The sequence below is a fragment of the Colletotrichum higginsianum genome, chromosome 1 (genome assembly GCF_001672515.1).
Source record: "Colletotrichum higginsianum IMI 349063 chromosome 1, whole genome shotgun sequence".
Lineage (NCBI taxonomy): Eukaryota > Fungi > Ascomycota > Sordariomycetes > Glomerellales > Glomerellaceae > Colletotrichum > Colletotrichum higginsianum.
Window position 1 is genome coordinate 4,843,453 of NC_030954.1, and position 23,764 is coordinate 4,867,216.

The 23,764-nt window shown below is 46.9% G+C and overlaps 10 protein-coding genes across 10 annotated transcripts; 4 read left to right on the plus strand and 6 right to left on the minus strand.

The window, feature by feature from the left end:
* Positions 1 to 5,876: 5,876 nt before the first annotated feature.
* CH63R_01422 (Cytochrome p450) lies at positions 5,877 to 6,350 on the minus strand (the record flags this gene model as incomplete). Its single annotated transcript, XM_018296397.1, has 2 exons — positions 5,877 to 6,114; positions 6,229 to 6,350. 2 exons carry the CDS (start codon positions 6,348 to 6,350, stop codon positions 5,877 to 5,879), a joined length of 360 nt encoding a protein of 119 aa, XP_018164759.1.
* Positions 6,351 to 7,716: 1,366 nt separating this feature from the next.
* CH63R_01423 (uncharacterized protein) lies at positions 7,717 to 8,554 on the plus strand (the record flags this gene model as incomplete). Its single annotated transcript, XM_018296398.1, has 2 exons — positions 7,717 to 7,895; positions 7,957 to 8,554. 2 exons carry the CDS (start codon positions 7,717 to 7,719, stop codon positions 8,552 to 8,554), a joined length of 777 nt encoding a protein of 258 aa, XP_018164760.1.
* A 1,853-nt stretch (positions 8,555 to 10,407) lies between these two features.
* On the minus strand, positions 10,408 to 10,824 carry CH63R_01424 (Aldehyde reductase 2; the record flags this gene model as incomplete). Its single annotated transcript, XM_018296399.1, has 1 exon — positions 10,408 to 10,824. One exon carries the CDS (start codon positions 10,822 to 10,824, stop codon positions 10,408 to 10,410), a length of 417 nt encoding a protein of 138 aa, XP_018164761.1.
* A 1,075-nt stretch (positions 10,825 to 11,899) lies between these two features.
* Positions 11,900 to 12,501, plus strand: CH63R_01425 (Ankyrin-like protein; the record flags this gene model as incomplete). The annotated part of the gene is made up of 3 exons (XM_018296400.1): positions 11,900 to 12,058; positions 12,115 to 12,255; positions 12,367 to 12,501. 3 exons carry the CDS (start codon positions 11,900 to 11,902, stop codon positions 12,499 to 12,501), a joined length of 435 nt encoding a protein of 144 aa, XP_018164762.1.
* Positions 12,502 to 12,866: 365 nt separating this feature from the next.
* On the minus strand, positions 12,867 to 14,105 carry CH63R_01426 (uncharacterized protein; the record flags this gene model as incomplete). Its single annotated transcript, XM_018296401.1, has 5 exons — positions 12,867 to 13,244; positions 13,298 to 13,554; positions 13,603 to 13,756; positions 13,808 to 13,890; positions 13,958 to 14,105. 5 exons carry the CDS (start codon positions 14,103 to 14,105, stop codon positions 12,867 to 12,869), a joined length of 1,020 nt encoding a protein of 339 aa, XP_018164763.1.
* A 1,498-nt stretch (positions 14,106 to 15,603) lies between these two features.
* CH63R_01427 (uncharacterized protein) lies at positions 15,604 to 15,957 on the plus strand (the record flags this gene model as incomplete). The annotated part of the gene is made up of 1 exon (XM_018296402.1): positions 15,604 to 15,957. One exon carries the CDS (start codon positions 15,604 to 15,606, stop codon positions 15,955 to 15,957), a length of 354 nt encoding a protein of 117 aa, XP_018164764.1.
* Positions 15,958 to 16,154: 197 nt separating this feature from the next.
* On the minus strand, positions 16,155 to 16,598 carry CH63R_01428 (uncharacterized protein; the record flags this gene model as incomplete). Its single annotated transcript, XM_018296403.1, has 1 exon — positions 16,155 to 16,598. The coding sequence occupies one exon, from the start codon at positions 16,596 to 16,598 to the stop codon at positions 16,155 to 16,157; it is 444 nt and encodes a 147-aa protein (XP_018164765.1).
* A 497-nt stretch (positions 16,599 to 17,095) lies between these two features.
* Positions 17,096 to 18,254, plus strand: CH63R_01429 (uncharacterized protein; the record flags this gene model as incomplete). The annotated part of the gene is made up of 3 exons (XM_018296404.1): positions 17,096 to 17,491; positions 17,559 to 17,959; positions 18,008 to 18,254. 3 exons carry the CDS (start codon positions 17,096 to 17,098, stop codon positions 18,252 to 18,254), a joined length of 1,044 nt encoding a protein of 347 aa, XP_018164766.1.
* Positions 18,255 to 19,273: 1,019 nt separating this feature from the next.
* Positions 19,274 to 19,893, minus strand: CH63R_01430 (Shikimate kinase; the record flags this gene model as incomplete). The annotated part of the gene is made up of 2 exons (XM_018296405.1): positions 19,274 to 19,714; positions 19,768 to 19,893. The coding sequence occupies 2 exons, from the start codon at positions 19,891 to 19,893 to the stop codon at positions 19,274 to 19,276; spliced, it is 567 nt and encodes a 188-aa protein (XP_018164767.1).
* Positions 19,894 to 21,522: 1,629 nt separating this feature from the next.
* Positions 21,523 to 23,420, minus strand: CH63R_01431 (Aldehyde dehydrogenase; the record flags this gene model as incomplete). Its single annotated transcript, XM_018296406.1, has 3 exons — positions 21,523 to 22,978; positions 23,083 to 23,124; positions 23,359 to 23,420. 3 exons carry the CDS (start codon positions 23,418 to 23,420, stop codon positions 21,523 to 21,525), a joined length of 1,560 nt encoding a protein of 519 aa, XP_018164768.1.
* Between the last annotated feature and the right edge of the window lie 344 nt (positions 23,421 to 23,764).

Below are 23,764 nucleotides of genomic sequence, written 5' to 3' on the forward strand. Positions count from 1 at the left end.
TAAGATTATTATTTATATCTTCTTTATTATTATATACCCATCTACCCCCTAAGGGTTTTATTCCTTTTGGAAGGGTAGTTATTATCCAAGTTTTTAGATTATCAAGGTTATTTATCTCTTTTACCATAGCTTGAATCCATTTAATAGCATTATTTGATGCTATTGCCTGTTTATAAGTAGAAGGGACATTTAATACACTTATAGATAGTATAAAGGTTGCCTTTTTAAATCTATTATTATTATTATCCTTATTATTTATAGTGGTAAGTATAGATTTAATATGTGGGAAGTCTTTTATAGTTATAAGAGCTCTTTCTTGATCTGCTACCCATTTATAGTCTTGAAGGTCCTTTTTATTTAGCTTAGGAATTTCTATTATTATCTTGGATTTTTTATTATTTATACTAGTACTGGTTTTACTAGTATTATTATTATTATTATTATTATTTTCTTCTTCTAAAGTAGGATTCAAGTCTTTTAATCCACTTATATTATTTCCACGTAGTATATTACTATTATTAATAGTATTATTATTAATATTAGTATTATTATCTTTAGAAGGTAGGAATTGATTTTCTAGAATTATTATATCTCGGGTCCAGTAGGTTCTTTTCTTCTGAAAATCATAGACCTTATATATATTAGCCTTACTATTTAAGACTATAGCCTTAATAGCTTTATTATCTAGTTTCTTTATTTTAGGATCTTGATTTTTATAATAGCAGATAGATCCAAAAGTAACTATATTATCTATATTAGGCTTTTCCTTATTAACTATTTCATAAGGAGTTTTATAATTTATAGCCTTATGAGGGGTTATATTATAAAGGTCTACTGCAGTTAAAGCAGCTTCACCCCATAGGTATAAAGGAAGGTTAGCTTTTAATAATAAAGCTCTTATTTTATTAGTTATAGTCCTTATAACCCTTTCTATTATACCATTAGGTTCATGTGTATAAGGGACCTTTATATTATGTTCTATACCTTTAATTATATAGGTATAGTTAATAAGGTTATTATTAAACTCAGATCCACCATCTGTATCAAAGTTTATTATATTATTATTATTAATATGTTTTTTATTTATATATTTTAATACAGCAGTATTAACCTCTTCTTTTTCTTTAGTTTTAAGAAGAGTTATAGAGGCTTCTCTAGAAGATCTTTCTAGGAATATAATAAACCATCTATATTTATTATAAGTAGGAGGAGTTATTGGACCACATAGATCAGAAGCTACTTTTTCAAGGTATTTGTAATCCTTATTGTAGTTATCTGATTTTTTATTAACCTTTGTAGTAAAATTTGCCTTAAGACAGGTATCACAGTTATATTCTAAAGGTATAGGTATTTTATCCTTTAGATTAGTATTATCTTCTAAGGCTTTTATTACTTTAGGATTCACATGTCCAAGTCTATTATGCCATTTAATATAAGTATTAATATCTGTATTTTTAACCTTATTAAAGGTGTATTTCTTCCTATTTATATTACTAGTTTTAATAGTATTAATATAGTTGTTATTTTCAATCTCTATAGAATTAATCTCTTTATAGGTAAGGGTTTTTATATTAAGGTAATATAAGTTATCCTTAAGTACCCCCTTACAAAGGGTCTTATTATCCTTTGTATTTATTAAGGTAACTGTTTTATTCCAAAATAGAGAAGCAATAAATAGCTTTCTAATACTATTTTGACTTAGAAGATTAATTCCAAGTTTAGGCATATAGAAACAGTCCTTTAATATATAAATATTATTATTATTAGGAAATTGTATAGCGATATCTCCTATAAGGTTTATTTTTTGCTGTTTTGCTTCACCCCAGTTAACAGTTTTATTAACTGCTCTTGTTTTTATAAAAAGAGATTTATTATATATAATATTAACTGTTGCTGCAGTATCTAAGCAACAAATATTATTATTATCTACTATAGGCTTATCTATATTACCTATAGTATATATATTATTAGAAGAAGTATTATTAAGCGTTTTATAGGAGGATTTACTCACAACGTCTTCAAAATCTATAAGATCTTCTTCTTCGTCTTCTAGGGTACTTATTTCCCCTTTATCTAGATCCATAGCATCTATAGTTATATTTGCTATAGGATCTTCTTCATCATCAGAGGGTATTTCCTCTATTATAGCCCTTTTTGCTATAAGGGCTTTCTGTTTTCTATACAGTTGCTTTTTCTTAAGGTTATTCCTTTCCCTCTGTATTCTAACTATTTCTTCTGCATCTGCAGTAGTTATAGAGGGTTTTTTCCAGCCTTTTGGGGCTTTATTTGGATGAAGAAAATTGCAATCTGCAACCTGGTGACTTTTTAACTTGCAATAGGTACAGAAGAGTCCCTTTTGCTTTTTCCAGGGTTTTTTATTTATCCCTCTTTTAATAATATTATTTCTAATATTATTAGAGGTATAGAGGATATTAATAGGCTTTCTTTTTGCTTCATCTATTAGATTTGCAAATAGAGAGTCTAAAGTATAAGCCTCTGGATCCTTCCTTAAAGCTTGAGTTATATTGGTAATAAAACCTTCATAACTATCATCCAGGCTATTTAAAACCCATGCTATTATAACCTGATTAGGTAAAGCAATAGACTTTAAAGCTAGATTATCTGTAAGCTCTTTAACCTTATTAAGGTAGGCTTCCATAGAATCAAAGGATTCTAGAGAGGTATTAAAGAACTCCTTACAGGTAAGATATTCGTTGGTAAATCCTGTAGGTTCATATAGTCCCTTCAGTTTCTTCCAAGCTTCATAGCCTGTTATAGAGTCTTTTATAACCCTTAAAGGGTTATCCTCACAGAAAAGCTTTATATAAGCTAATACCTTCTGATCTGCTAATCTTTGGGTATTATTGGAAGGGGCTGATTCTAGGCTGGAGTTTATATCTTTACTTATAAGTAAAGCCTCAAACCTAGTTGCCCAGGTAGAGTAATTTAAGCTTCCAGATAGTCTAGGAATCGTAACCTTATCCATTTTATATAGATATATCCTTTTATATATAGATAAAAGAGATATAAGGAGGTATAGTATAGGTTCGGTTCGAAATCGATCGATTGCAAATCGAGGAAAGGTGATATTGAAAAAAGGGTTATATATTCAGATTAACCTTAAAAAGGCAGTTCGAATAGAGGTGGAAATAGTGTATTTCGACAAGTATAGGTAATGTTGAGAGTAGTTGAAATAAAGGTATTATAGGAAATCGTTCGTTCGGTATCGAAAGAGGGGTTTTTTAATAAAATAGATATAACTGTTGGATTCGTTGAAAAAAGAGGATTCGAGAGGTGGTCTTTTTGTCGTTATAGGGTGCTTGTTGGTAAAGTTGATGTCGGAAAGGTTGGATAGGAGAAATTGAGGTTATTTCGTATATATAGGCCTTTTTCGCTAAAGCTTTCACCAGCCAGACAGTAGGCCAGTTGGCTTAGTAGTCTAGTCAACTGCTAAGTTAACTCAATTGATTGACTACCAATTGAGAGGCCTTGGGTTCAATTCCAGCTTGAGGCAAAAAGTAAAAAATCCTTTGTTGGTTGGATTATAAAGAAACCAATAGGTTAGGTTGGTTGTTGGTTGTTGGTTGTTGATATATCGTCCGGAGCTGTAGTGACGTAAAATATAGCAAGGTGTATAACTTGCTTAGTAAGACAATCCCTCTATTCTGCAGAATATGGATTGCAAGGTATGGATTGTAAAAGGTCCAAGGTTAATTCCGTAAAATTCCCTTAGCCAATGTGGTACGTCCCCTGGCAAGGTTGAGTTTTTGTTAAAATAAAATAACTAAGTTAAAAACTTAGTTAGGAAGAGAAGTCTAAATAGACTTAGAGGTATAAAAGAGTAGTTATAAAGATATCCTTTCTTATAGGTGCAAAGCTGGGCTCATAACCAATAAGAATAGGGCAGAAGAGATAAGATAGGATATCTTATATAAGAATAAGATAAGGTGTAGGCAGAAAGGTTGTATATTGCTTGTATGCATCAGGTCTAAAGTCTAAGGTAAAATAGAAGGGAAATTCCCTTTATTTATACTTCTTGCCTAAGGGATAAAATCCTAGATTATTAATCTATATTATTACATGTTATTATAGGTTATTATATGTAAAAATACGCTTATAGTATAGTGTATTTATCTGGTATGAAGGGTTGAAGTCCTTGGTATGAAGGGTTGGACTGGAATGCCTTACTAGTCTATATGTAGACTAGTATGCCTGTAAATCCTTATATACAAGGTATACAGATAAATAATACACTAATCTATAGCTAAAATTATAAGGATTCTAAATATAAAAACCGTTTACTTATATCTCTTTTAGTTATAGAGATATATGCAATTAAGCATATAGGTATTTTTATTAATAAGCTTCTTTATTCTTAGTTATAGTACTTAACTGCTTTAGTAAGAGATTAATATTTATAGGTTTTCTAAGAGATTTTAGAATCCGCCTTTTATTTAACTATACAACTAAATATAGTATTAGTATTATTAAGGAAGTACAATTAATACCTCCCTAATTTAGGAGAGATAACTTACTTATAGTAGTCTGTAGAACTTAGACTTTTAAAGAGGAGACTTAATATTACAACTTAAATTCAATTAGTAATTAATACAGCTTAGAATAGCCCCTAGTGCAAATAGTAGGGTAAAGAGATACTTATATATACAGGCGCACAGTGCAGGCTAAATAATAAAATAGAAGAACTAGGGAAGGTTATATAATAAATTAGTTTAAATTACTAGTAATTTAATATAATTCTACACTTAGAATTAGTAAATTACTAAATTAATCTAATACTAAGGATTACTAATAATAGGAAGTAATTTAATAATAGAATACTAGAATATAAGGATATTTATTCTATATAGATAAATTACTTTCTATAGCTCTTTAGTAATTAACTTTATAATTTACTCTACTATAAGTAACTCTTAGATTATTCTTCTATTATAATTATAATAAGTTATTTACAATTTAAGTATACAATTAACTACTATATTCTTACTTATAAAGATTACTAATAAGCTAGTAAGACTCTAGTACTATTTATTAAGTACTAACTTTAGCTACCTATTAGTAGAAATACTACTATTAGATATTTAACTGTAATATTAGGGTTGAAAGAATAAGTATTAGGCCCCTATATACTAACGCTAGTGTGTATAGTATGTGCAAATATAGAGACAATTGTCTATTATACATTAATATTTTAAAATTAGTCTATAATTTCTGTATTAGAGTATTATTGTTATTGTTATTAGATAAGAGCTGAAGTCTTTGCAGTCTGGGTAGAAAAGTGAAGCTAACTTACACCTAGCGGAATGACTAGCCTATTAATAATTAAAGGCTTGCTATTGGATGGCACTACGCGAGGCAGGCGACCTAGTACTGATGAGGAAAAGCGAATGCACTCTTTGACACAGGCAGTCTAGAAGAAAATAGTGAGTAGTGCTCTGAATAGAAACATGTAAGGCATGTTCTATGTTAATGTACTAGATACTTAATCTTTTCTAATTTAAGAAGTGGAGGTAAATCAGCTGCTGACGGGATGGCGTTGACAAGACTGTTTACAAGTTTTCTCTCTATTTCAGGGTGTGATAGAATTTGGACCACTGCAGTAGCGGCTGAAGAAGCAGTCGTATCAGAGCCGGCCACAAGAATGTCGATGGCTTCGGTTATCTTTTCTGCTTCTGTCAACGAGGTAAGACGGTCGAAAATAACAGGATGTGACTTCTGATCGCCCTGCCTTGTCGTATCCCACTGCCTTACACATTGGGCTCCGAACTGGAAATGATTTAACAAAACAAGGTTAGCATCAGGTTGCCGACTAGCCACGATGACATAAAGAAAGGTGATGAAACCAGTCAAACATTATATCATACCTCCACTAAATCGAGAACTTTACTCATTTCTGGACTCATTATACGTAGAATCCAAGCGGGCAAACATTTTCCAATGTATCCAACCAATGGGTTCTCATACGCGTAGGATACGCTATGAACAGCGGCGGTCAGAGCGTCAGTGAACCGGGAGTTAAAGTTGTCATCATGTTCGTTAATCATTTCGGCCGACTTCGCGAAAGAAAACTGCATGATAACCTCTGATGTTAAAAGCCTAATGATACCAAAAACCTAGTTAGTAATATTGCTCATGCGCAGCACACTATCTTCTGAAAGTAAAGAACGAGACAGAATAGATATATAGGCGTAGATGTATATAAGCACTTACCTAAAAGCATTATATATGTCGATCTCCTTGATATGACACAACTTCTCGATCTTGGAATCCAAAAGACTGAGCTTCTCATGCATGAGAGGCTCTAATTTCAGAATCCCAGTACGAGAGAACATCGGGCTTAGAATACGTCTGCGTTCCTTATGCTTAACTGAATCCGTCTCAGTGAAGAGGCTGTGAGACGCGGCGAAAGATTCATAAAATGGTCCATATTTAGGGAAAGAATCGCCCTGTTTATAAATGACCTTATAAAGTTCAGGATCGGAGATATGGAGTTCGTTGGGTCCAACTCGGAGGGCTTTAGTATCTAGTTTACGCCACTTGTTTAGCAATTGTATTTAGGATGGAGAGAAAGTAAGAGTAGCGAGGGACACAGATAATAGATCGGGTATTGAGTACTGGTTAGCTTACTATAACGTTTGTGTAGAACTTCAAATGTTTCTTCTGGGTAACCTTTAAGGGCTTCACTGTATGCCCAGGCAGTAGATACACAAGCTTCTGGGTGACCAGGAAATTTTCTGAGCGGATGTAGATGTCGGCGGTAGAGTCCACGAAGGAAAATCAATCCCTTGTAGATTGCGTACAAGATAAGGGGGATGAAAAGCGTAGTTTGTAGCCCACCCTCTTCAGTACCTGGGAAGCGATTGTAAAGCAAGACGTCCTTGTAAGAGGGGAGAAGGTTTAAAAGCTCCATGACGTTAGTATTTGCGTTGTATGTTGGATAAGATCTAAAAGAGCTTGTGAGGAGACAGCTTAGTGAGCTAACTCTGCGTTAAGCAACCTGCTTTATAATTAGTTCCTTACTCTGCTTAGCTGTATAGTCCAGCAAGCTCAAAACTGCTGAGAAATCAATTACATAATTGTAATAAAGTGTTGTAAATCCTCCGTCCTCTGCTGATAACCCGATCAGTTCCACAGGTAAATGCTAATTTAATCACTTATAAAACTTTATCTCATTCATTGTTGTAAATTTTACATGCCTTGAGCAGCTTAATGCCTACTCTGGTGGCAGGTAAAAGTAAAACCCCCTGTTAGGTAGATGTCCTCCTTGATTATCTCCGATGCACCTCGGCACTGGCTCCGCGGCGCCCCATCAGCTGCAACCATCTGTACCAGGGGGGCGTTCTGTCTCCGGTAATGCTGAATCACCCGCTGACAGAGCATACCTAAGGATCTGCATCCAAGCAAGCACTGCCGAGCCGTACGTCTTGTCCGGGTATATGGGAACAAGATTTCAGCCCGGCTTCGTCTTGGTTCAGCTTACAAATAAGGTCTAGCTTACAAATTAACATATAGTCACCTCTCAAACCCCGAGAGCCCGGATAAATTCGCAGGGGCGCAAGCATTAAACATACTTTGCGGAAGTGGGCTACTAACTGTCACTATTCTACGGAAGAGGTGTAGATTTCTTTTATAATCTAATATCTCTTGTTTGCCGTCCCATGCTAGCATCTATTAAACAACTCGATCTCCATTTTCAGCATGGAAGCCTTAAAGAGTAACAACGCTAAACTTACGGCTCTTCTTACAGCCGATGTCTTTGAGAAGGTTCGCCGCGTCTGGTTTTCAAATATACCTAACGATGACCACATGTTTGTCCCATCTCAGGAAGATGTTTTGCAATGGTTCTCCCGGAGCGAGGATTTTGATGCCATCTGCAAGTAGGTTTAGGTCTTTCTGAGCACCAATAGAAAGGTTTTAACTAATGCTGTCCAAATACAGGGCGGAGTTTGGTTCGATATTAACCACTCTAGAGGGGCTTAATCCTACAGGGGACGAAATTCTTGCCAAAGCCGAACTCACGTCTGCTCTTGATTGGATGAGTCTAGTTATTCTACTTGACCAAATGCCGCGAAATTGCTTTAGAGAGGAAAAGGCTGGTATTGCCTATAAAAGTTTCGACGAACGAGCCTTGTCTGTAGCCCTAGAGGCGATCCGACAAGGTATTCCCGAGGACCAGCTTCTTCGTTACCGGCAAACACAAAGGTTCTGGTTTTATATGCCTCTAGAGCACTCGGAAAGCATGGAAATGCAAAACATGTTGTTTTTGGAGCATAAGCGAATGTTTAGCGACAGTCTCTGTCTCCTCTTTGGAGTTCCAGCAGAGGTTGAAGAAGATGAGCAGGTGCTTCAAGTGACAAGAGGAGTGCTTGGCCGACGAAAAATAGCTCTTGAAAAGTGGGTTGAAACTCTGTCAAGAATCGCATCAGAGCACAGGGAGGTCCTGAAACGGTTTGGCCGGTACCCGCATCGCAACAGACCTTTAAACCGTGTCTCTACAAAGAAAGAGCTTGAATACTTGATAAGTCTTGAGACGTAATCAATGCAATTTTTTTAAAAATATATTAGCTATCTAGTCTATTATACATCCTGAAAGAATGTTATACATTAATGGCCTACTCTCTACTCTAACATTAGATATAATCTTGACACTCGCTAATATTAAACACCTTGTATTCACTTTTAAATATCTTAGATATATTGGTGCTTGTCTTGTTTTTGATGTGTCCCTCCTATAGTTGTATACTAACAGGAAGTAAATAAGTAGGAGGAAGAATTAGGTAGTGAAGAGTGCAATGCAGGTACTCCGAGATCGAAACACTTGCCTGGGAGGCCCGACATATCTTAGGCATGCCTAAAATTCAGTAATACAAATCTCTTTTTTAAATCGAGAATTAATTTGTGTTCTTGTTTCATGCTAAACGTTGCTGACTGCTTGATTCTGCCATGAAGTCAAACTATCATAAGTTTGAAGAGAAGTTGCGAAAGAAAGAATATCTTGGTTCCGGACACTGGACTAGGTGAGATGTATCATTTCCTTCCCGAGTTGCTCTACAGTACAGCGTTCTAAGGCTAAGGTGGTCCACTGCTCTTGCCGTGGCCTGAGCATTCAACTTCAACCGTCATTTGAATTCGTCAGTGGGTACGGGATGCGGTTCAGAATTAGGCGTCAATTCTGCATAGGGTTGCTGTTAGCCTCTGTCAATTCAAACCGAGACCAACCCGCGTGATCCCGAACTTGGTACACTAGTAAATCCTCCTTATACCCGTTTGAGATGAGTGGAATCGTTTTCCGGAGTTCTCGGGGCTCAATAATGTATTGTGATTTATGATTGATTAGGGTCAAACGCCAAAGCTCAAAGTCTCAAAGTCAATTACCGTTGCTTTGAAGCAAACACCGAGAAGCAGATCTGCAGTCTATTGTATGATGATCCCAGGACTCTGAGAGGCGCCTAGCCCTAGATTAGTAAGATTGTATGACGACTAGGCGGTGTGTAATTCAGCCAAGCCATGCAAACCTTAGGAAATAATGGAGACATATGTGCTCACTGACTTGGCGGGTTATGTTCCTTGATTAGGAAAGGTTGTAAAACACCCTTGAATTGGAGAATCGATATCGATAACATGTTAAGATGATACACCTGCTTTACGCTCGATTCCGGCCACCTCTCCCACAAGTCTTCATTTGTACTAATGTTTTAAAACATTGAATTGTTACAAAGTCGAGCCTAAGGGATAAACAACGGTCTTTTTGTATTAGTCGCAGACCAAGCCGCAGGCTCATCATGCACACACTACAGCCATTGAAGGACTGTTCACAGCCCCTATTCCCTTGCCATCGAGAGAAATGCGTCGGTTGTTCATCTCGGATGCCTTAGCCTCTTGACCTCAGGTGACCTCGACTTCCATTTCCTGGCCCTTACATCTATTGGAATGGGGTGGTATGGCTCATAAGGGCCATAAGGAGGAAAGGATCATAGTATCCACTTGGCTTTCGGATTTTCAGATCTGATTATGTATAATATATAGGTTTGGCCTGGCTAGACAGCAGGTTCTTAGCACTATTAATTACAAACACCAGACTCAATTTCACACTTTTTCCTGCATCTTTAAGAGGACTTTACTTAATTGTAATCCGTTTTGCTTGCTCTAAATGAATTAGATCTGAGAATTGAAGCCTCTATCCATTCAACACTACGAATTACGACGATCTGAGTGCGTGGGATTAGGGCTCACTTTGGGCTACAGAGAGGCTGCCGGACACGGGCACCAGAGCAAGGTCGGTTTCGAGTGCTTCCCCACGTTTCTTTCTGTTCTTCGTAACCCTTCCCCCTTGGCGGTACTCATATCAAGTGTCATTTCATTCAAGTATCGACTCACACCACCGCTTCATTATAGAATCTTGCTGATAGCCTTGGCGACGATGGAGGACATGAAGACGAACGACTTCAGCCCCGGCTCTTTGACGGCCGAGTCCAGGATGCCAAGGGTGCCTTTGAGGGCTGTGCCCAGGACCTCTTCGGCATTCGTGTTGGAGAAGTCGACCGGGCTTGCGAGGTGGGCGACTGCGGCCACGCCCTTGACCGCCTCGTCGAATGCACCCGGTGCGGTGATGTCGGGGACGATGGCTGTGGAGAGCTGACCGGATGCGGCATACGAAGGAAGTGCTCCGAGGAGGCCCGACGCCGAGTTTGGGGACCGGACGGCGGCGCGCACGGAGTAACCGGCAAGGAGGAACGCCTCGACGGTGCGGGATCCGATGAAGCCGTTGGCACCGGTGACAAGAGCGAGACCCTTTGCTGACGACATGATGACTCGAAGTCGGTAAAATAGGCGTTGTACTCGACGTACAACCGTCTTGTCGGGTTTAGTTTTGATAAATTACAAGTGTTCCGGCTAACCTAGATACTATCAAGAACAAGACCTGCGTTCAACTTAAACTTAATACCAAGCTCAGTCTGCAGCGACCATAGCGGCGCGTTTTACGGTGTGCGGTCTCGTCCGGCTTTAAAGCTATCTACGGGGCGGCTGTCTTAACGCCACTTTATCCCCGCTTCATCGTCATGTACTCACTCACCCACGGACGACTCAATGACGCGAGGTGAGGTGCGACTTCGGGAATATACTTATCGAACGCCACAGTCATCAGTGAGATTTTGGCGTTATAGAAGTCCGCACATCGACTAGTACGGACTTTGCTTATCGCCGAAATAGCGAAATGCAGACAATTAGAGACGGCGTAGTATCAACAGCTTGACGGCGTGTGTTGATCAACCTATAGAAACCAGAGGTTTTACATGTGTCTGAAACTGCATGTATCGAGACATCGAGTACAAGACAATAATGCTATGTTCAGGATAGGACTACTTATCTGGACAGGAACGGATTCACTAGGCATGCAACTCGTTCGTCGACTTGGCGGGCTGTTTGTCCAATTCCAGACAGTCCCGAGTTGGGAACTCCCCTAAACCTGATCAAAGCGAGTCGAGTAGAAGTTGGTGACGGAACTTACATGTCAAATCAGTTGATGCCCATTGGCCCCCCAGAGTCCTCCAGCGGATAACCGATTCCCCGCCGAGAACGTGGGTCTGGCATTCGGCATTCGGGGTTTACCCCACTACTTGCGGTGGCTGGCTTCCTGAACTTGCTTCCTCGCAACCTCGGAAGACTTAGTAACTATCAGTAACCGTCAGTAAGTCGGTCTTTCGGTGGCGAGATCTGTCATTCATCCGGAACCCATACGGCTTTCCATCCTGTAAAGGTGAGCTGGTCCTCCGAATCTCGAAGCGGACATCCCAAAGAAGGTCGTTGAAGTTTTCAGGACACTCGCCGTTGAACTACTGCAAGTGCACACTGGGCTGACGCATACCTAGAACAAGCAAACATGGATCCATCTCAGGCAACCCAACAGCTGCCCCCGGAAGCTATCGCTTTGGCAGGGCGCATGTACGATGGCGCGCGGAAGGGTGACATCGCGCTCTTCCAGCAGGCCCTGCCGGCAGGCCTGCCCGCCAACATGACCAACGAAAAAGGCGACACATTGGTACGGATATCGCATGGAGAACACTGGTAACTGAAACTAACGAGACGGAATCCCAGCTTATGCTTGCTGCTTACCACGGGCACGCGGAACTGGTGAAGCTGCTCATCCAGCACGGAGCGGACCCGAACCGGTTGAACGACAGGGGGCAGAGTCCCTTGGCGGGAGCGGTCTTCAAAAAGGAAGATGCAGTCATCGAGGTAAGGAGCACCGGGACCCTCTCTGATCTCAACTGGCATCTCAAGGTCTCGATTTGGTTATCCTGGACAGTTTGAATGACGCAGCGAGACTGATAATTACTTCGGCACTAGGTTCTTCTCGAGGGTGGCGCGGACCCAGACTACGGTAACCCCAGCGCACTGCAATGCGTCGTTATGTTCAAGCAAGAGGCCGAGTGGCAAGCCAAGTTTGAGTCTGCTCCTGGGCGGGGTAAAGCGACTGCATGAAGAGAGAGATTTCTTTCGAGAAAGCTTTGGGACGCCAGGGTCACGTAACCCATCAAGTGTCGCTCGGTCGGCTCTCGTACGGATGTTTCCAACGAAACTTTTGTTTGCTTTTCAATCTGCTGTTGAGCGGCAAGCCCCCCATCACCAGTAGACTTATACAACCGAGTGCTCAAGTACTTCGGGGGGGAGGGGGTTCCTTGACCTGCACGATACACCAATAATACCATCGGGGAAGGAGGGATAATAGTAGAACAAGGCATACTTATTTCGTATTTAACCGATTGCTAACCACCTGGCTATGGGGAACAAACGCCGTTTCAAAACAGAGTCTCCGTGACAAGCAGTGGAATCCTAGAGAGTGATGGTTACTGCTTCTTCAAGAGAGCAGCTGCGTAATCGTCCAGCAGCCGCGAAAAGGCAGGCCGCACCGGCTCAACTACGCTGCTGCTAACGAGGCTATCAATAGCGATTCGTAAACCAGACGCAAGAGGCCCAGCAGCAATATTGCTACATGCTGGCCCCGGATTGTAACTTCCTTCGGCCGTCTGGCCCCTACTCTCATCCTCATTTCCCTCCACCCGCTCCCTGCTCTTTGTTTCAGCCTGCTCTGCACTGTCCGCCTCGGCCTTCTTCTCTTTGTCTGCGGCCCTCTGCCCTTTACCAGCAGGGGCAATAGACTCCCTCTTCGTCTTCCTCTCCTGGGCAAGGATATCTCGCAGAGCAAAGCGGATGAGGCTTTTCTCCTATTGCCAGCACAAGTAAGCATAGGAAAGACAGCGAAGGTTGGATGAAATACCCGGTACGAGGTGTCTGGGTTATTCTGCTGCCCATGAAGTTGAAGGACTCTCTTACGAATCGTGTCGGGAAGAGGTTCACAGGCAAGCCTCATATTAACACAGCCCACGCACCTCTTGCGGTCGCTGTCGTGGCACTGGATGGGAGACATTCTATTTATGGCGCTGCGAACACACCGTAGGCAGGGCACATCTCTCAGTGGTCCCAACTCATATTGATATACAGTCTTCGATGTTGAGGGCTTTGCAACTGTGGCTTCTACTCAATGGTTAAGATATGAAATTACAAGGTCGCAATTGAACGTACTTTTCTTTTGTGGGCGACTGGAGACTGGGTTCACAGGAGAGACTTCCACATCACTCTCCTCAAACACAGACGAAGCCTCCTTCCTCTTGTCACCCTCGACTTTGCCTTTCTTCTCCATGATGATGTTCATCTCGTGATTCTTCGTCTTGGAAGGCTATTTTCCAGTGTTCGAATCATTTCCTAAAGTTTTCGTAAAGGACATGACTCGGGGGGTGGGAGAGTAGCCGGAGGCAGTGCGGCGAGCGATGGTTTTCTTCTTTTTACGCTTCTTCGAGGAGGGAGGCCCAGCTGTGAATGAATGAATGAATGTGTCAGCAGTCTTAGAGACTATTGATATTGTCTTGAAGAAACCCACAAGGTGACTGAAGTGGACTTGGCGTTCGAAAAGAAGCTGGAGATATGTCAAAGTCCTCCAATACCTCTACGCCTCGCTTGCGTTTTCGATGGCTCATCGGTGCGAAGAAAGCCCCGACGTATTGAGCTGAGAGCTTGGGGGTTGGCATCTTGAGCTGTGCTCTGAAAAGAGCGCGTCAAAAACAAGATGGTGGGACAATTCGGTTGGTAAGGATTGATTGCGAAGGCGAAACGCGAGTCGACGTCCGTGACTTTTTTGAGGGTGACCACGAAGACGAAGGAGAAAGGGCTTCACAGAAAAGGCGGCGAGAACTGCCTTGTTAGCAAACAAGTGACTTCGCGCAGCCACAGTCACGTGGTCGACGCTAAAATTGACGTCACTGACGTCAAGGTCAGTATCACGGACAATCACAGGCAGGAACTCATACTTTGCCTGCCAGTCAGGCGGCAGCCATCACCATGACTATGGCTCTTCCTCATTACGCAAACTCGAAACACATATTACTCCACACAGAAGGACGGTCCTCCCTACACTTCCACAAATAGCCAGTTTTGGAAGGGTATGTCGTGAGGGATTGATGTCTCCCACGTCACTTGCCGCAATCTGTCAATGTCAGACCTGGGCCGCTCATGGAAGTATGCAGTTACAATCTCCCGACATTAGCAATTCGGTAAACCTCCCCTCTTACTAGAAGTGACATGATCATCTTGTAGCCGATGGACTCGAAGATGGGAACGCGGCCTTTATCGCTGGGATCCAGCTCAGTCTGCAAAGTTAAGACTTAGACACATTTTTCTGGGAAACTCATCGATGGGGAAAGCATGTACCATGCTGGAACGTTAGGGATCAACCGTTCCATTGTTGACCAGCAGGGAAGAGACCTGCATCCTGGTCGGAAAGCATGATATCGTTGCCCGTATTCCTCGTGGTAAATGGACAACGCTTTACGAAAGCGACCTGGATTACGATGACCAGTCCTGAAGCCAAGTTCCGGTTTACTGCCGATCGATTCCATCTCTGTAATGCTTAAGGGTTAGGTACCTCTCCTAATCCAAAAACGATTCCTTTGCCTTATGCTAATGAGTCGCAACAACAAAGTTCCCTCATTCAAATGATCTAAAACGGTTCACCATGAAGCCACTGGTAGTGTTTGCTTTGAGCCGAAGTGAGTTGCACGTTGGCCACGGACCAAACATTGGGAAGGGAGAAGCCTGACGATGGGCCGAGGTCGTATTCATAAGAGTCACACAAAGAGCCGCATGGTGACTGTATCACAGAGAAACCACAGCTCCCTTACCACCATGTTATCCCTTCCACCTCCTTCGTCCTAAAAGCGGAACAATGGCTGTGGCAGCTGGTTAGCACCTCCCTGACCCTTGGGTTCATCCCTAGTGCTTTCTCTCTGGCAGTGTATTAAGTCAACAACCAAGAGAAATTTTTTCTACTTTAAAAGAAGGAGAATTCCCCTCGGTTGCGGAATATCTAGTCATATGGCATCGGCTCCAACGTACAGTTTTCGCCAACGTTGAGGTTTCCATCTTTCCAGGCCGGCACCGTCGATCCCACGTCATTCTTTTCAAGACACTCTTTATTTCTCAGTTCCAATCCGAATCAACATCGTTGGAATTCAATCTATCGGAAACACCATGAAGCTACCGTCATTCACCACTGTCTCCCTCGTCACCTTGGCCGGCCTCGCCGGCACAGTCTCGGCCGACTCGCGCTGCGTACGGATGGAAGGGGCCGGGTCCTATGTTTACGAGATCACAATTGAGGATGTGCCCAGGCAGGATATCAAGCGGGTGTGCAACAGCCTCTGGAACAATCTCAAAGGCTACCTCGACTGCATGGTCTACCGGCCCAATGGATGCGAGGAGGGCTATTACGACGGCGACCTGTACTGGTACTTCACCACCAGCGTCGTTTGCAGCAGCGAAAAGGTCCAATCCGCCTTCTACGGTGCCACGAAGAACAACTGGGGTCACATCTCGTGCATCTGAGAGTACCCTTTCTAGCCTGAAGGACCTATTAGCCCTGCCCGGGAGTGAGAAGATTCATCACATCGATGGCCACGAGATTTCAGTAGGCGGTAGTGGTAGGGATGGGAGAGAGGGCGTTGCTGTACATAGTATCTGTGAAGGCTGCCGTTCGGATTGTGTGTAGTTGTGTCTAATAATTGGCCCTATTGCGGCATGATCTAGTTCCAAATATCGTCCATGGTGTCGCACTGAACTGAGCCGTACTTATTCTCGGTCGCGTGAAACCAGGCCCTGTGGACCATGTTTTGCCCACACGATTTGTAAGTCCATAGCTTGATCTTGAGACCGCCCTGGTCATCTCTGCACACCGGTGGCCTCCCGGCGATGAACTGGCCGCGGCAGTGGCGCGTCGACTCTAGATCCGCCGTGAAGGCCCGGCAGACGTCCACCACCCTGTCCGCCGGTACCGCCGCCGTAATGGTGTACTGGAGGCCGAAGAACAGCTCGGGGTGGGAGTCTTCCGAGATCGTCCTGAGTAGGCAGACCGGATCCCTGACTTGGCGTGCGTGTAGAGGGTCGCGTGTGGCCTCGGGCGTTGCTGGGAGGCCGAGGACGCCTGCGGCCAGGACAAGGACGTTTGATGCGACGTTTGCGAGCTTCATTTTTTCGCGAAGAAACTTGACATATGATGCTTTGCGGCGATCTCAGATGCAAGGAGTATGATGACAATGCGGGCCGGCGAAAATGTGATGAGGGGGGAAGTGAGATCAAGAAAGACATTTGCACGAGACCAGTCGATATCCGCGTGATTGCGAAATAAGCATACCAGGCAACCCGGGTTCTATACCTTGACGGCGAAGATTTGATCTTAACTTTCCCTATCATTAGGCAGCCAGCGGGCCAGACACATTCGTCCAACTAGACGGCTCGTGTGCGCAATTGGCGGGGGGCCGGTCCCCAGGAACCATCAGGACGGAAAACCTATCGTTAAGTACACTCTCCTGGTGGTTTTAGTGTTACGTTCTCCCAAGGCCGTACCGTAGTTATCTGAAATTGTGCTGGGAGTAGGCCCGATCTTTTCATGCTGACCTCCTGAAGTTCCGTTACTTGCAATTTGCCCTCGTCGAGAACCCTGGCGCGTCCACAGCCAAGACGGATGATGGTGCGGCCTTCAGGCTCCAAAGTCCAGCTGGATGAGCCCTTCAAGGTCGTAGCAGCGCTGATGGAATGGAGGATGGCGGCGAGTAAGCTTCTCGTCAAGAGCCCAACAATAACTTGGAGGGTGGGCTCTCCGCTCTACGCAGCGGGTGGTTCATCTCATGCACCCCAGAGTCCCACTACGAGCCTCATGACAGCCAAGGTCCTCCCATTGAAAGATTCAAAGCTCTCTAGCACGCCGGTGCCGACATTTGGGGCTGGTTTGAATCTTCTGACCTTCGGTTCTCCCTGGTACAGCCCTAAGCCCATCCACAGGACCGCAGCTCTGAGCCCAGCTACGTCCTCGGTGCAACTGTGCCCTCACTTCACCCCATCATTCCCTCCGGCTCTTGTCCAAGTAATCAAGACGAATGAATCCCCACCGGAAAGCTCCCAGCAACGACTGTGATATTAGAATGAACGAGCTTCCAAGAGACTACGCAGGTTACCGGCCCGAAGACGAAGCCAGCAGCAGCCCGGTCTCCGGTCAACCTCAACCACAGCTGCCTCACCCTTTTAGCAGCAGAAGCGGAACGATGAGTCCTGGCCAAGCCGGCACATTGTCAGGTCTGGTCGTGACCTCGGCTTACAGTCCAGGAATCTCGACTTCAAGAGACGGCGCGCAGCCTCCCCAATTTGGAGACGTGCCGGCTCTCATTTCCAGCTGGAACTATGCCGGTTCGATGCCGTCCGTCCGCGAACTCATCCGCGAAGTCGACGCGGTCTTCGGGCCGCCCTGGGATCGACCTGAACTGGAGCAGCCGGCCGATCCGCGAGCAGCGCCCGGTTACGCACACGGCGAATATGTCCTCTGGCTCTTGCGGCAGTAGAGGCGCGAGTACCCAGGCGTGTTTGAGAGGGGACCCGGCAACAGTCTTGTCTACGTGGAGAGGGCGGCCGACGGGCAGGTGGTCACGTACTACAGCATCGGCCGGCCGGCGGTCGAGTGGCACGGGGTCCCGCCCGCGACCGACTTTGAACAGGCAAACGAGCAGCACGAGGAGGAAGTCCCGGTCGAGGACGAGCTGGCCGGGTTCCTCAGCGATGTCCAGCCGGAATTCCTGTTGGCGGAAAGATGGCAACACCCCAACCCACAGCCCGAGTCACCAGAACTGCACTAGCATCGGGACACATCTCGAACTTGGTCCATAGTATTTGTTCGGTGACGATGTCCAGTGTCTCGGCATCGTTGACCTGCACCGTGATCTGGTGAGTAGTAACGCGCCCGACGAGAAGATGGACGCCATATTGACGACGCATGACCTTCATAGTGACGGAACCTACTCGCAGCGCTGGCATTTTTCAATCGATTTTCAGCGACGACGAGACATATCTCGAGTCGAAAAGGCCTCGGGAAGCCTAACCTTCCGAGAAGACACGTTGCCTATCCCGTTCGTTTCTCGTAGAGGTCATCTTCTAGCGAATTGGTTCATCGCAAGACTTCAATTCTCAGTATGGGACGAACACTTGTTGTAAGTCACTCCTTGCTTCTCTCCAGCTTGTCATCATTGAAAACAGTCGTGCTCATGTCTTGACAGGGTGATAAGCATGAGAAGCACATATGGATGGCGATTGTTCCTCATGAGGTTCATACACGTACCCAACAGCTAGCTCCTTCGACTGCGACTCTTTCCTACACGTTTCCTCATGATTCATCGGTGTAAGGGCTGCCACGACAACCCCTGAAGTCAAACTCCCTGCTGACTGAATTTAGCATCGGTTTAATACCAAGGGGAAGGCGCCCCAGCCATCTGCTTATTCGTTTATCTGGTACGCATTGATGAATGGGAAAACTTGAGATTGTTGCCAGGCATTGAAGCAACAAGGGACTTGAGCAATGCAAGGGATGAGCTGTGGTCAGTAAGTGGCGGCAAAACCCTAAGTTCTCTCCTTGAACAGTTGATTGAATCCAACATGGAACGGAGGGGAAACAAAACGTAGTTCTTGTAGGGGTCACCATTCTCTTAGTGGTGAAAAAAAAAGAACAAAGATTGGATTGTGCTTGGTGTCATCGCCATTCAGGTGAAGTTCATTCTTCATGCTGCATGCATTGCATGAGTCAACTCTAATACCGAACAAAATGCATTTAGCCCCCCCCCCCCCTCCGTTTCGCTCGCCACTCTCTCCCGTCAGCAACCAACTATCTACCCAGTAACTCCTTGAGCTTCGCCAACGCGTCCCTCTTGACCTCCTCTACTGGGGGCCGCACGTCGACAGCGACAACGTCCGGCTCGTCCGCCTGGGGCGGGTCGAGGCTCTGGAACTGGCTGTGCACGAGGTTGGCGCCGGCGAAGTGGCCGTGCCTGTGCCTGACACGGTCGAGGAGCACGGGCTCGGGGGCGTGCAGGGTGACGAAGTGGACGAAGATGTCCCTCTCCGGGTGGGAGGCGCCGCGCAGGACGTCGCGGTAGGCCCGCTTGAGTGCGGAGCAGGTGACGACGACGCCATCGCCGCCGCCTTCGCCGTCGCGATCCAGCTCGCGGAGGGACTCGTCGCGGAGGGCGTCGAGCCAGCCCCAGCGGTCGTCGTCGGTGAGGGCCTCGCCGCGGTGCATCTTTTCGACGTTTTCTTTGGGGTGGTACTGGGCGGCGGGTGTCAGTGAGCGTTGCGTCGTGGAGGGGGGGGGGCACAGACGTCGTCGCCCTCGATGAAGGTCATGTGAAGAGATTCGGTGAGGTGTTTTGCTATGGTGGTCTTGCCGGTCCCCGTCGGCCCCGTCAAGAAGACGATGTGCTGCTTTGGACGAGAGTCAGGAGACATGTTTAGGTTACGGAGAATCAATGCTTTCGGCGACGAGTTTGAAGGCTGGACGAGTTCGTTGATGGTTGGTTGTGGAGGAACTTGGGGGCGTTTCCCAAGAAAGATCAGAGCACGCAGGGTGAGAGTGGTCAGTTCCAACGTCTTTGCTGGGCAATCCACCAGATAAATGAGACACACACACAAAGAGAGAGAGAGAGAGTGTGTGTTGGTTCCTGTCAAAGTTGCACCGAACTGAAGGCTTCAGCGCCCTTGTCCTCGGGATGGTCTGGTGTAGTGTGTGGTGGTGCGATGTGCTCTCCCCATCCCCCCCCATTCACAGACTGTCAAAGTGCATGCCTACCCGTTCATTCCACTCTCGGTTTCCCTGATGCGGCCGGGGGCCCTCGCCGGATGGCGTTCGGATGATGTCATGCGGATACGGCAGCGGGACGTTGTGGGTTGATGGACTCAATGCTCCCGAGCTTCTCTTGTGGCACCTCTTTTCGTTCAATGAAAGCCGGGACGATGGATCAGACATTCCAGAACGGGAGGACTCATGGCCCAAAACGAACCGACGCATGGAACGCCGTTGGAGAAGGCTCAAAGCTTGCCCATGTCGACGAACGCAGCGCCGGCCGAACCGTTCATGCGCCGTGGGCGAGCGGCAGGGAAATCGGATAGCCGCATGGAAACCATGTGCAGCATCAAAACCTTGCTCGGCTCCTGTTTCTGGTGGAACATGAGAGCGGATAGAGACATGTTTCTCAATTCCCAGAGCTGTTTGTCCCCGCCGTTCCGCAAAGTCTTTGGGGGAATCGAAAGGATAGAATGAACATTGTAGCAATAGAAGCAAATCGGGGGAGGGGGCGGAGACAACTGCCAACAGTCGGCGCCGACCCGTCTAGCAGCAGCCAATTATGAGTTTCGAAAGATGCGATTTCATCACAGCAATCAAAAAGCACTGGTCTATTAGTCTAGTTGGTTAGGACGTCGGATTCTGATCATACTCAGTCTCTTCCGTAGGCCCAGGTTCGAATCCTGGATGGACCTATCTTTTGGCACTCTCTTTGAAGAAATTGGGAGAAGAAAAGAAGGTGTGGTTGCTTGCTTGCTACCTACCTATTTTTTGATGATTCTCTCTCATTCAAGAGATTTCACTCACTCACTCACTCACCTATCTAGTGCATGCTCCCTCCCCTCACTGTCATCCGTCCGAGGAGGATAGACTGAGCTTTTGTTTCTGTTTTTGTTGACTCGTTCCAACCAAGTCATCTGCATATGCTGCACTTACTTACATCTGGATCTGCAGTCTCAGACGCACCTCGTTGACAAGCCGTTTCGTTTGGTTTGCAACAAGAACATGCATGCATGCATACGCCGCACTGACAGCATGTTCAATACTTTTTCCTCTGAAACAAACAGGCCCTTCACTTCATCCCCGAACATGAGAGGAACACGGCGTCATCGCCTCTTTCACCGTCTGTTCCCTCTTCCTCACTCACAAGTCAAGCCTTCCTTGACCGGGTTGAATCGGGAACGTAAATGGTGATTATGCATAGTCAGGTATGTTGAATGTGTCTAGGTAGGTATAATGCATAGATGTGAGAGGTAGGTAGGAATATCGAGAGGAGACGAGAAGACAAGCCTAGCCTAACCGTACCGCACATCGCCGGCCCCCTCGCGGAACCAGTCGTCCACCGCCAGCGCCTCGTCCGGGCTCGCGAAGCTGATGATGGTGCTCTTGGTCGTCGTGTAGGCGTGGTACGCATCGACGCCGTTCTCGCTGCCGACGCCGCTCGCGCTCTTTGCGCCGCCCCACGGACTGCTGGGGTCGTTTCGGTGATGCGTGTTCACCCACACGATGCCCGCGTCTATCTGCTCCGACACCCGAAACGCCTGCGCCACGTCGCGCGTCCAGACGCCCGCCCCCAGCCCGAAGTCGCTGTCGTTGGCAAGCGCGATGGCCTCGTCCTCCGTCCGGAAAGGCGCCACCACCACCACCGGCCCAAACGCCTCCTCGCGCCAGATGCGCGTCTTGAGGATGTCACCACCGCCCCCCGCCGACACGAGCACCGTCGGCTCGAAGAAGTAGCCCTTGCCAAAGTCGATGCCGTCGAGGCTGCTCGTCCCAGACATGCGACGCCCGCCCGTGAACGCTGCGCCCTCGCCGCCGGCGACCGCCTCCTCGACGAGCGCCTCGACGTTCTGCAGCTGCTTCGCCGAGATCAGCGGGCCCATCATGGACGCCTCGTTGCTCGGCGACCCCATCCGCCGCGCGATGGACTCGGCCTTGGCCTTGAGCTTCTCCAGCACGCCCGGCAGGATGCTCTCCTGGACGAGGATCCTCGTGCTGGCGACGCACGTCTGGCCGCTGGCGATGAAGGACCCGAACGCGATGCCATTGACGGCCACGTCGACGTCGGCCTGCTCGAACACGACCAGCGGCGCCTTGCCGCCCAGCTCCGCCGTGTACCGCGCCAGGTTGCCGCCGACGATGGTCCCGATGGCCCTGCCCGCCGCCGTGCCGCCCGTGACGTCGACCTTGCGGACGAGCGGGTGCTCGACGAGGGACCTGCCCGTCGTGGCGCCGTAGCCGGGCAGCACGCTGAAGACGCCGTCGGGCACGCCCGCCCTCTTGAGGATGCCGCCGAGCAGCAGCGTCGTGAGGGGCGTCAGCTCGCTCGGCTTCACGACGACGCTGTTTCCCGCGGCGAGGGCGGGCGCCAGCTTCTTGACGGCGATGAGCAGCGGGTGGTTGAAGGGCGTGATCTGCACCACGACGCCCAGCGGCACGCGGTCGACCCAGTTGTGCAGCTTCCCCACCGTCGGCAGCACCGCGCGCTCTTCGGTGCGCAGCAGCGCCGCGTAGTACTTGAACCACTTGACCAGCGTTGGCACCTGCGCGCGCATCTCGCGTATCGCGCGTCCTGTCTGGCGCACCTCGAGGGGGATCAGCTGGGGCAGCTCCGCCGTCAGGAGCTCTGCCGTCCTGTCGAGGACGTCGGCCCGGACGTGGCGCGGCAGCCTGGACCACGTTCCGGCCTTGAAAGTGTCGTGCGCGAGGCGGATGGTTTCGTCGACATCTTGAGGCGACGCCGCGTGACAGCTGCATGCAGTCAGTCAGACAGTCAGATACTCGATACTTTTCATGAGAAATTGGACGGCGCGAGGGGACAGAAGGGGGGGGAGGCAGTGTGTGAGAGAACGTACTGGGCAAACACCTCACCCGTCGCGGGGTCTTCAACCGGGATCCTGTTGCGGTGTGAGCACGAGCTGCATAGTCTCGAAACGTGCGCGCGCGCGAGAGAGACGCAGAGAGAGACAGAGAGACAGTGAGATAGAGAGAGAGCGACAGGCAGAGCACGGATGAGATGAGCATCTTCATCCTGCTGCAGCCCAGTCCCTCCGCGCGCGCTGCGGGGTATCGTATCATGGCGCCAGAGCACAAATAGTGTGGATGGGGAGGGGGGAGGATTGTTCACGAACCCCTCTGCATGTCCCGGTTTCTCCTGGCCGCCGACCCAAAGGTTGTACGCCTGTGCTGTCATCTTGTCTCGTGGTGCGGCTGGGCTGTCAACTCAAGGTTTCTTTCGTCTGTGAAAAGGGCCGTCTCCTCACGAGAGAAGAATGCCAATCAACGGCTTTTTTTCTTCTTTTCTTTTTATTTGGGGGTTGGAGTCGTTGTTATCTACTATCTGAATATGTGGCCGAATCCAGACTGCGGGGAACCGATGCGGAACGAAATGGGATAGGCATCGATTAAACAGTTGACTGCTTGCTTACACACAGCTCTCTCCGGCCGGCTCCGTGGTGTGTTCTCCACTTCCCGCCGAGAGATAACAGCTTCGCCCATCCCCGGAGAGGAGGGGGAAAGGAGGTGTGGCGGGGGTTC